This window comes from Bremia lactucae, linkage group LG3, assembly GCF_004359215.1.
Source record: "Bremia lactucae strain SF5 linkage group LG3, whole genome shotgun sequence".
In the NCBI taxonomy this organism is placed as follows: domain Eukaryota; phylum Oomycota; class Peronosporomycetes; order Peronosporales; family Peronosporaceae; genus Bremia; species Bremia lactucae.
In genome coordinates this window covers 5,487,846-5,499,787 of record NC_090612.1, presented here as the reverse complement: position 1 = coordinate 5,499,787, position 11,942 = coordinate 5,487,846, and the positions used below count along the sequence as shown (strand labels likewise).

At 44.6% G+C, this 11,942-nt stretch overlaps 3 protein-coding genes across 3 annotated transcripts; 1 reads left to right on the top strand and 2 right to left on the bottom strand.

Moving 5' to 3' along the window:
* Positions 1-1,601: 1,601 nt before the first annotated feature.
* On the bottom strand, positions 1,602-5,778 carry CCR75_009263 (uncharacterized protein). Its single transcript, XM_067967305.1, has 3 exons — positions 5,352-5,778; positions 3,803-5,278; positions 1,602-3,722 (listed from the first exon to the last, which is right to left on the bottom strand). The coding sequence occupies exons 1-3, from the start codon at positions 5,364-5,366 to the stop codon at positions 3,156-3,158; spliced, it is 2,058 nt and encodes a 685-aa protein (XP_067817161.1). The 5' UTR covers positions 5,367-5,778; the 3' UTR covers positions 1,602-3,155.
* CCR75_009264 (uncharacterized protein) lies at positions 1,999-2,553 on the top strand (the record flags this gene model as incomplete). The annotated part of the gene is made up of 1 exon (XM_067967306.1): positions 1,999-2,553. The coding sequence occupies one exon, from the start codon at positions 1,999-2,001 to the stop codon at positions 2,551-2,553; it is 555 nt and encodes a 184-aa protein (XP_067817159.1).
* Positions 5,779-11,233: 5,455 nt separating the features above from the next.
* Positions 11,234-11,485, bottom strand: CCR75_009262 (uncharacterized protein; the record flags this gene model as incomplete). The annotated part of the gene is made up of 1 exon (XM_067967304.1): positions 11,234-11,485. The coding sequence occupies one exon, from the start codon at positions 11,483-11,485 to the stop codon at positions 11,234-11,236; it is 252 nt and encodes an 83-aa protein (XP_067817160.1).
* Positions 11,486-11,942: the final 457 nt, after the last annotated feature.

Here is an 11,942-nt window from a genome sequence, read left to right as displayed (position 1 = left end):
TTAGGTGGCATCTTTGGCGCCCTGTATGGAAACACGTGTGCTAGAGTGATTGAGTGAACTAGCGGCGCGTAAAGCTGCTCGCAGTTCCTCTCTCCTCTTTGACGAATTTAAAAATGTAAATTCGTTCTTAAAGGGGGGATGGTGAAACAGTCCCCGTTAAGAAGACTTGGTGTACTTAAGGGGATGATCAATGGCGAAATAATAGTAATTAGACCCAGCACTCGGGTGTGGTGCACATTTGTGACCCTTGTGTATGTGATGCACATGGGTGCATTCACATCAGGAGGGATGACGCCCAGCGTCATCCGTGATGACGGCTAGCGCCATCCGTGATGACGGCTAGCGCCATCCGTTACGCGAGGTATCTTGAAAGATACGCTCGCAATACATATTAATTGTTATCTATAGAGATGACAATTTAATTGGTAAAAAAAGGTATTTATACTGAATACGATTAAATATAAATCAGTCTTAAAACTACTTCCTACTTGGTAAGTGCGCACGAGGAGCCGGATTACCGCTCCCGTGACGACACTTGACCAGAGTATTTAGTGCGTTGGGTGAGGTCGCTAACGCGCCCACCACAACTACCTCACTGCACCCAAGAGAAGCAGGTTAAACCGCTTCTCCGCCGTGCTAGGGTGTGTGTCTAAGTAGAGCGTGGCCGCATTACGACGTGCTCGCCTACACAACAGCTCTGTTGCTGATTGTTTTAAGTTTAATCAACCCCGCCAATCGCTGCTAGACGCATGAATGAGCGGTGCACAAGGAGTCGCTATACATAGCTTGATATTACTACTACATTTAATTAAGTAGACAAGAAGATCGTTACGTAGGAATTCAAATATACAGTTACAGCTTTACTTTTTCCTATACTAAGCTTTCTTAGTATCAGCCGTTAGCAGCTAAGACTTCTTAGCTACTTAAAACATTCCTCTACACGTCGTGTACGTGAAGGCACCTCACCTTCACTATTATCAGTGCAGGCTGGCTAGTACCGAAGCAGTACAAGCAAAAGGTTCCCTGTTACAAGTTACGGCTGTGGGTACCCGGAAGCAAAGGGCGCGATGCTCGCATCTATAATTTACGCATGGACAAGGTCCATGTGGATCGGATTCGCCAGTCACTGTGATGTACATTGATAATGACTAAAAACACCTCCGATTTACTATGCAGCAAGTATTGCATATGTCAAGAGTTTTTATTTTAGCTACATTTAGTTTGTGTAACGGGGCACTACGACTTGTACTGTTTCAGTACAGTCCACTCCGCACTGCTTCAGTTGCGAGTGGAGCCTTACGTTAAGTGACGTACACTGTACGTGCAGAGGAAGACTTCTCTTAAGGCAAGTTAGCTTAAGAGGGTAAAATGAAAACTGTATTAATATAGTTAAGTGTCTTTGTTAATCTATCTTTGTAAATGTTGTCTTAACTATAAACTAATACTAAACATGTAAATGAATTCTTATCTATCTTATCTCGTAACTCTCTTTGATTACTTCTACAGCTGATTAGTCTGCGGAATAAATAGACATAATGGTCTATACCTATTTATGGATAAGAATTCAGGAAATTACTATTTAAAGTAATTTCCTCCAAATATTATCTACCTTTTGGATAATATTAATTAACAATCTTTTATTGTTAATTTCATGTAACGATACACCCCGTTACACCATATCAATTTCTAGCTACAAAGCCTTGGATTCGCAAATTTTCCTTTTTAGCTGTAACGGGCGTGTTTCTTTACGACTTCTGGAAGCGCTTATTCCACTTTCGTCCTTCTTGATTTATGGTGTAAAAGTTCGGATGGATGGGTACTGAGGAGGGCGAAGTATTTGATTTCACCAGCCGTGCTTTCTGCAAGTTACTGGTATCACAATTTCCAACGATAGTTTTATGAGCATCATAATTAAGTATCTTCAGCTATTCCGGAATTGCAAAGTAAAGAATCCACCAATAGAAGGTGGTTACATGATCTGAGAAATTTGAAGCTATCATGGTGCACATTAGCGAGACACGTCACGTGTACCCGTTTAATTGGGACGTCGTCACGCGTGCCTTCTGGAACAAGTATCCGAATGAGCATCTTTCGCACATAGAGCGTGTGGATGTTTTAGACCGATATTTGGATGCTCAAGGCTGCCTCGTGACTACGCGATTGGCAAAGGTAACGCAGAGAAATCTCCCTGGCTGGGTTCGCTCTGCCATCGGAGACTCCACTTATGTTCTAGAGGAAACGACTTGTGACCCTCAGCGAAAGCATCTAGTACTTAAATCCACTAATTTGTCACTGCGGTCCGTTGCGACTGTTGAAGAAACGTGCGTATACTCGGTACACCCGGACGACTCACAGAAGACGTTGTACGAGGCCGAAGCGAAGGTGACTGCTTTTGTGCCGATTTTTGGCCGGAAGCTTGAGAAGTTCTCCATCAATCGTGGCTCCGATACGGCAGCTAGGGGTATTAGAGTAGTCGAGGAAATCTGCAATGAAATCTTTCAGGGCACATATCAACCTGCCTATTGTAAAATTGCGGATGCAGCAGAGGGATAGGGAGTATTGAACTCCTGAAAGCATTAGTCATTATGAGAAGCAGTAAGTTGATAGACAAATATGTAAAGCTCTTACTGCTGAACACAACAATAACAAGACTTACCTTTTCGTTCGCAAAACCTTAACTGTAGGCAGTACCGTCAACTGTATTGAGATATGATCAATTTTGGGCGAGATGTTATACAAGTTATGTCGTCAATAGTATTGGGTTCCCAGGGTGCTGCTTCCTCAGCTCGATTTTACCTGAACTGAATTATCGTGCAGTCTCGCAATTGCTACGAGCCTAGATAGTTCGCTGCTTCGTCTATTCATTCATCAGTCCTCAAGAAAGCTATCTTTTGACTTCTTCTATCATCAATTTTTTTTACAGAGCTTGTCCCTCCTCAGCAGCTCTCTATTGAAACTACACAATAAATGCAAATTTCTGTCGGCGGCATGACTCACTAGAAATTTGTCGCAGAATTTTTCGCTGATTCCTTTAGGACTTTCTTTATATATGCTTGCTTTGTAGCGTTGCCTGCTTCAAGTGGTCGAAAAGCCGTCGATGTAGCGAAGGAAGATCATGCAAGTTGTTTTTGGTGCAGTTGCAAAAAGAAACGAGCCTAAAATGTCATCATCTTGACTCCAGGTGCATTTCCAATAGGCTCAAACGCATCCATTTTATTTTCAGCGCTGCTGTCACACTCTTTATCGGCAAATTCCATAAGGTTCAAGTCCCCCTCCGTCTTCGTACCCTTGGCTTCGTTGACCTGTGCTTTAAGGCGCACATTTACTTGTTCGGACAAAGCAGCAACAAGTTTGTCAACGCAGTTAAACGTCGTAGCTGTCAAAATTTCACGCAATATCTTTGGACATTCCGCATGTTCACGGCACAATTGTTGATGTTTGATTGCAACTCCAGAAAACACAACGCGTACATTCGAAACCAGATCCAGGGCAAGTGCAAAAAAAACGGTTGCGAGCCTGGACGAGAAAAAATGCCGAGACAATTTTTCCAATTCCATTTTGCCCAAATCCGGAAAGGTTGTTGACAGGAACGAGGCACAAACCTTTATAAAACACTGCCTATCCTGGTAATGAGTAGATATAGCGAGAGTCTTGAACTTTTCAACAACAGCAGTCAGCCACTCTGGGTTCGAGCTAAGACGTGCCACTAGCAGCGGGCATGCCTATATCATTCAAGCACCGAAGCACTTTAATATATTGTGTGCCATTTACTTATCAGCATAACGCTAGAAAACTCACGTACATGATAGCTCTGTTCTCGGACAACAGATACTGGATCAGATATAAGCTTGAATACTAACGGGTGAACCACAGAAAATGTCGCTTCTGGCGTGAAAGTGCGACATAGCTGGGCTAGTTGACCACTCAACACTTCACGGAATCGCCACTTGGTAGAGTTGTCGAATGATTCGAACTCCGCAAGTACTGGCAAATAACTTTCACGAAAAGACGGAGACACATTCTCTAAAAAGTCAGCAAAGTGCAGCATCGCCCCAAGCCGTACGTCCTGCACGTCATGAAGATAACTGTCAAATGCTGTGGCTAATTGTGTTTCAGTAATACCCTGACCAAGAATCTGTGCCATCTCATGCAAAGAATACGCAAATGACCGCCGAATTTTCCAGTACGTATCATTGTGAAGCAATTCAAAAGTTGGTGAGAGTTTACGCCAGCCTGTAATGCCCACAATACTCACTACCGCCGGAAAATTAAACGCACAATGAAATTTGATGTCCACTTCGCCACTTCCACCTAATTGTGATGCCGCTGTGGTTGCCATACTTGTAAAGTGGCCAACAAGTTCATCTGTAACATGATTCGTTTCTAATGCCGCCAGGAAAGGCCCCAGACTCTGGTACGCAGCCATGCGAACCCATCGTGATGAATCATTAATAAAGCTTTCAAATAGAGGAACTAACAATGGCCCTCTGTCTGCGGGTGCCAGCGCCAAAGCAACATTAACCAAACACTCAGCGCAAGCCTTGCGCACACCCCATATATCGTCCTTTGCTAGTCGTTGAAAAGCCGGAACTAGTCTAATGCGACCCATTTCTACCCCTGCCGTTTTACAGACATTAGAAAAGCTTAGCGCCGTGGATTTCCGTACTCGAAAAACCGGATCCTCTGACAACGAAATCAGTTCTGGCACGCAAAATTGTTGACACAATTCCGGTCCGAAATGCTCTGCTAGTCCGTTGTAGAGTGACACCGCGGAAATTCTAAATTGCTCATTGTCATCGTCGTGAGCTAGTGGCAGCACAATAGTCAAAATGTGCTGGCCTTGGTCCTCAGACTTGACCATAGATGCCATCTCCACAAGGCTCTCGCTTGCAGCAGATCGCACCTCGTGCTGATCATCTGAGATTAGCTTGCTTACGAGTGGGATCAGCTTCGCTAACATCAATTTGTAGCCCACGTCAAATTCTGCTTCCACCAAAAATTGGCAAAGAAGAGGGAACTGTAGTGCCACATGCTGACGCACGACGTATTCGACGTCACAAACGAGTGGTTCAAGGAGAGGGAGCAGCTGATTACACGTCGCCTGAAAGCCAACAGTAATAGCCGTTTCGTGCAACATCTTGACGTGAATGACGCGCTGCAGCGCAATATTGCTGCAAACATACTTGGTGACGCGCTGCAAGTCACTTAGACTGTCATCGATGGCTAAATCCTCAAACGTCGGGCCGTTTGCCTCGTTATTTATAAGTTTCTCGTCGCCCTTAAGAGACAAAATAAATAAACGGGATTGTGAGAAATCGGTCTAAGTAAGTTTTTGCCTTGGGAGTGCGCACCAGTTCATAATCCATTTGCGCGGTGACCACGAATTTTATAGATGCCGGGACGAAATATACAGTACGAACTTTCCTGTATAATGGCAGGAGGCCACGAACGCGCCGCTACAAGGTCGCTTGATCAACTCCTATTGTTCCCCCACCGAGGTGCTAATAATGTAAGCTGAATGTGACGTCTAAGTGGCACTGAAAAAATTTACTCAGACATACTAAAAATCATCTCATTTCAATATTAGCAATTTTGGTAATATTCGAATTGTTAAGTCAAAATTGAGAAAAAAAAACAATTTTGTACTTCTTTATTTATTTCCACTGATTGGAAATAATGTTTATGTAACGGGACATCCCGTTCCAAACGGTATTCGTAACGAGATAAAAGATAAGGAGGATAATAAAATTTCTATATTAATAAGATTGTCAATATTAGCATACATGCTATATTGTGGCAGTGATGTGACAATTCTGTTCATTGGGTGATTTATGTCTTCTAATCAGCCCCACTCGCTGCTAGACGCGCGAATGAACGTTGGACAATGAATACATAGTTTCATATTAACATATGAAGTCAGGAGACTATGAAGTATCAGTACGTAGGAACTTAGATATATTAATACAGCTCTACGTTTTCCACATACAAAGTCTTCCTTGGTATTGACCTTCAGCTGATAAGAACTTTAGCAACTTTAAACCTTCATCTGCGCGTCGTGTACGTGAAGCACTCGAAGACGCCTTCACCTTCACTGTTATTTGTGTAGGTTAGCTAATATTGAGGTAGTGCTAGCGAAAGGTGACCTTGTAACGGTGCACTGCTGACTTGTACTGCTTCAGTACAAGTCCACTTCGCACTGCTTCAGTGCGAGTGGTGCCTCACGCCGCTTCACGTACATTAGTACGTGGAGAGGAAGACTCTCTTAAAAAAACTTGCTTTAAAAGAGGGTTCAAAGTAAACTGTATGTAATATAATAAAGCTCTTCTGTTTCTATCTATTTTATACTGACTTAATTATATACTAATACACAACATATAATAAAGTCTTATCTGTCTCTCTCATTGCGCGCGTCCAGTGCTGACTGGACCGCGGAGCAAGTTATATAATGTCATATGGATAAGCTTTCCGAATATTACCATGTAAAGTAATATTCTTCAAACATTCTCTACCTTTTATATAATATATTAATTAACAACCATAAGTGTTAATTTCATGTAACATTATACCCCGTTACATCACCCTTTCCTTAAACGACAATCACTATGCCTGTCATTGAATAGAGTGGTCACAATAAGACCACTTAATTAAAAACGATGATGATTGGCTATCGTATGGTTAACGAGTCCATGCGGTATGCGACTATGCGGCGCCTTCGGCTGCGATACATGCAGCCGCGGGCGACGCATTATTGTCTCTTGCGGCAGACATTTCGTCTGCCGTAGTATCATCTTCTCCCGCATGTCGGACGAAATAGCCGACTCAGGGAAGCAGAACAGTCGCCTGATCGTCGTCAGGCAGCTGACTATGAGCCTTTGAATGAGGGTACTCAATCGTATAGACGTGCTAATAGCGTTCGCTATAGCATGTTTGGTACCGACGATGAGGATGATTCTCCATCGCCAGCACCGTCTCCCGTGCCGTCACACGCACTTATATATGTGCGTGGTGATGACGATGGCGTAAGCCATCGTAATAAAAGTTCTTGTGGTACCCATGCTTCAGTGAGTACCACTCAGGTGAGCGTAGACACTAAAATGTCTAGTCTTGCCCCTGAGAAGAAGCCGTGGCTTTCGCCCGAACGGCTAGTCAGTATCTTGTCTGGAGAGACTACTCCCCACAAAGGGGATGTGTATTCCCTCTCTTCGCCCTGGGGAAGGGCTCGCATCTCGATAACGTCTTGCAATAAATTTACAAGCGCCAGGGGCGCGTGTTTTCCGGTAGGCCTACTGATTCATCGGATGGATCTCGTCATACTGATGGACGAGGCCCTTAACGTCAACAACCAGCTGGGAACGAGGCTCTCAGCTGTCATGAGAAGGTGGATAACCGCGCCAGCGAACCAGATAACTCGTTCGCTTCCCCTTCACATCACGGTGGTTTAGAATACGTTCCCCTAAGAAACGTTGACCACCGTGGGAATCCACCAATCGCTGTAGTGAATAGTTCCGACCCGTGTCGGATCTAGAGTCGAAGATCGACAAACTCAACCGCTACCTCCATGTATTGGAGAAGCGTCTTAACAGAGCGCGGTAAGGGTCACTCGTTGAAGCAGACGGTGCAGGCTCACTATATTCGAGCGGTTTTCCAACCGTTCGAAGAGTGCGTTCTCAATATTGGAGTACAAGCGGAAGTATCACGCTCTTCGTGATAAGCTGCCGTCAGCTCATCGCGGATTCGAGGATCTTCGGACCCGACATAAGGATTAAGCATGATAATCTGGTTCGTGACCACAAGAATCTCTTAAGGATTCTTAAAAAAGGTGGTCAGATCCTACCTCGGAAGATGCCGCGTACTGATGGTACGGGCGGAGCCGACCAACGTAAAACGTAGGATGCGTTCGCATCCTACGTGGCAATTCTATTGTGTACGCATTGCCTCTTCGATGCAGTACACAGAAAGGACCAATGAACTTGGGTAGTAGTTTACTGCTACCCACATTAGTGACTAATCGCTTCGGTAAGTTTACCGTAGAGAGTAGCACTAGATCATTAACTTTAAATGAATGAACATTTGCTCTTCCATGTTTGTCTGCATTCCGTTTCTGTCGGTCCACTGCGTTAGCAATGGAATCCTGAACGAAACGGATTATTGATTTTCGAGTTAGCAGAAATTCTTCTGCTGACTCATTTGTTTTGTCTTTTACAGTACGCTTTGTGCGTACTGCCATGAGATCATTCTCGTCTTCGATGTCGATATCTTCGACATCGACATCACTCGCGTCGTTGTTAACTTCGACGCGTGATGAGCATGCGTTAGAAATGGTTTTGCTCGTGCGAGTCATCCCCCTTAAACTAGAGGATCCCTCTAATTGGGTGGGTATGCGAGGATGGCGTAAGCCATTCACGAAGAACGGTTTATGCATTGTGGACGCATGCACGGAATTGTTGATGGCGAAATCGACCATCGGTAAGATATCGCTCCAATTCGGGATGGACGCAACCTCGAAGTATCTTTTCGAGGACGCAATTTACGCATTTCGTCTGAAGTTTCGTCAGAAGTTGACATAGTTAGCCGTGTTCCGAGAGATCGGAGCACGGATTGTCAAAACTCCGCCGTGAATTGTGGATCTCTATCCGAGATCAATTCACGAAGTAACCCATGGAGTTTGAATACCGTGTCGATAAAGACACGGGCAAAATCCGGAGCCGTAATTGACTCTGGTATCGCAGCAAGATGTACCATCTTGCTGAATCTGTCTACAAAAACAAAGATTCCATTGTTTTTGTGTTCGTTTCCGGGAAATCCGAAGACGAAGTTCATAGATACGGACTGCCAACATTCTGCCGGAAGTGGTAGAGGTTGGAGAGGTGCACGAGATGAAGGGCTAGGCTTCATCCGTTGACATACCTCGCAAGCTCGAATGTACTTGCGCAAGAACTAATACTGGCTGGGCCAGTAGAGGTCGCGACTTACTGTGAGATAAGTTTCTCTCACGTCCACGATGCCCACTTGCCGGTGCATCGTGACACTGACGTGAAGCACTAGCGCAAATTATTGTGAGCATGGACGAACGACACGTGGAGTGTCGCCTGCAACGGCTGTGTAGTACATAAGCCGTTGCGTGTTGTGTATCGATCGTATGATGATCGATATAAAACCGATAAATCTTAAAAAAAAATATTGGATGGATTCATATGATCCATTAAACGCAGAAGGTCTTTATCTTTGGTGTATGCTTTCTTTATGTCATCAAACAAAGTTTATGACGGAACTTTTGCAATGAGTGTTGCAACAGTGGGATTGTTTCACTGTTGGAGTACGCAGCCGACTCGAAATCGGGTCGGCGTGATAACGCATCAGCGACGACATTAAGTCGTCCTGGTTTATATTCCACGGAGAAGTTATGCTTCGCGAAGAAGGATGGCCACCTTGCCATTCTTTGCGAGAGGTGTGGGCTATTACGGCCGTGCGCAATGACGCATGGTCCGTATTTACATTGAACGGTCTATCTCCGAGGATATATACCTTAAATTTAGTTAGTGCATATTTTACGTCAAGGAGTTCTTTGTCATGCACTATGTAATTGCGTTCAGCTAGTTGCAGCTGACGCAATTGGTAATAGACGACGCGCCGCGCGCCGTCTGTATCGTACGTATTGCATTATCGCACAGCCGATTGCGAAATCGCTGGCATCACAGACCACATGGAATGGTCTGTCTTGATCTGCAATCGCCAAGATGGGCGATTGCATCAAGCTTTGCTTAATCCCTTCAAAGGAACGCTGACAACCAGCGTTCCATAACCATTTCACGTCTTTTTTTCAAGAGACGAGAGAGATGAACTGTCATCTCTGCATAATTGCGAGAGTACTTGTGCAAGTACGCCGCTATCCCAAAGAAGAACTTTCTAAGTCCCTTGACATCGACTGGAACTGGCCAGTCGGTAATTGCCTTGACCTTTTCGGGATCAGGGCGCATGGTGTGTTTACCGACGATGCACCCAAGAAGTGGTATTTCGCTTGCAGCTAATATACGCTTTTTGAGACTTGCGTACAACTTATGCTTTCGCAAAAGTGTAAGAACCTAACGAACGTGAGTTTTATGAACTTCCACGTCCGTCTTTCCGCCCACAGCCCGGCAATGGACGAATGCATCGTCAAAATAATTCGGTGCGAATATTCGCACCGCTCTTTACATATTTGTTACGCCTCTGTCGAATGTTGCAGGGACGTAACTAATTCTCTATGACATTACTAGCCATTCCCAAAGCATTCCACTGGAAGTGCTCACGGATGTGTACGGGAGTCCCGTTCACGCATAAGGATCTGATCAAATCCATCCATCAGATCCAATGACAAAAAGATGGAATACCATCTATGATTACGTCTTTTCTAGGTATCAATGTTTGAGTCGGTGCCGTTGCAGCATTCATTTTATTGAATGCGTGCACTATCCGCAACCCTTCTGTAGCCTTTCGCACAGAAGGTTAGTGAGCTACGTGGGGAGGTTGACTCCCTTATATGGCCCGCTTTTAATCGATCCATCGAAAAATTATCGATCGCAAGTACTTGTCCACTAGGCAGTGGCCACTGCATCATGACACAGTACTTCGAGCCCGGTTTGAGCTCGATCTCATGTCTAGTGCCTCTATCCTTAGGCAACTCGCATGGAAATGCTTCAGAGAATACATACTGAATTCAAACAAGTCCTTGTATAAAGATTTGTTTTTACTGACTCCCAAGATTGAGTAGTATATCTCTCAATCCGAGTCTTCACATCGAGGACACTTTCGTCCATCGATAAGCTGCTGAGAACCCGTTCGTTCTCAGCAAAAATTAGCGCTGACCGAATATCAGTTACGTATTCGTTCTCTGTGACGAGTACGCAGATCTAGTTAATTCTACCACTATGCAGATTTCTCTAGAACCGTTTAGGTTCTAGGATTGATAATTGAATTATCTCCGAAGTTAACTTCGGAGGCGCATACAGATCAACAGTATAAGCACTTACTCTTGATCCAACATTAGCCAAGACATTCAATGCCTCAGCTTCTTCCTGGGATCTGTCCACAGATCTATCCACCTATCCACAGGGATCTCACGCGATGCTGAAGTCTATTCACCTCATCCTTAACGATTTGAGGAGATTTCTTTTCGAGTACGCACTTAACCCTTCACTGCAATTGACGGAGATTCGTCTCATTTTAAGCTCAAACAGTAGTGTACTTGTGAGCTTCATTCCATCAGTAGTCCGATCGTTCCTACAACGCATTTAGAAATCTTCTCCGATCGGTAAAAAGGAGTTGTAGTAAAATCAAGTGCTACGACGCTTTGGTGATACATGATACGAAGCGCGAAACCGATCGCTGCAATCGAACGCTCTACCACTGAGGTACCCGCTCGGCCAGTCGCACTTAATTGTTCACTACAATTGACGCATATTTCTCTCATTTTAAGCTCAAACAGTAGTGTACTTGTGAGCTTCATTCCATCAGTAGTCCGTTCGTCCCTGCAACGCATTTATGATTCTTCTACAATCGGTAAGAAGCAGTTGTAGTAAAATCTAGCGCTACGATGCTTTGGTGATACACGATACGAAGCGCGGGACCGGGATTGAACCAGTGACCATTCGAGCTGCAATCGAACGCTCTACCACTGAGCTACCCGCTCGACCAGTGGCACTTAACCCTACACTACAATTGACGCAGATTTCTCTCATTTTAAGCTCAAACAGTAGTCTACTTGTGAGCTTCATTCCATCAGTATTCCGTTCGTCCCTGCAACGCATTTATGATTCTTCTACAATCGGTAAGAAGCAGTTGTAGTAAAATCTAGCGCTACGATGCTTTGGTGATACACGAACGAAGCGCGGGACCGGGATTGAACCAGTGACCATTCGAGCTGCAATCGAACGCTCTACCACTGAGCTACCCGCGCGACCAGT

Bases quoted from the DNA above. Each gene is read 5' to 3' on its own strand.
- CCR75_009263 (XM_067967305.1), bottom strand. The intron at 3,723-3,802 runs GTACGTGAGTTT...TGAATGATATAG, and splicing joins TCCGAGAACAGAGCTATCAT to GCATGCCCGCTGCTAGTGGC.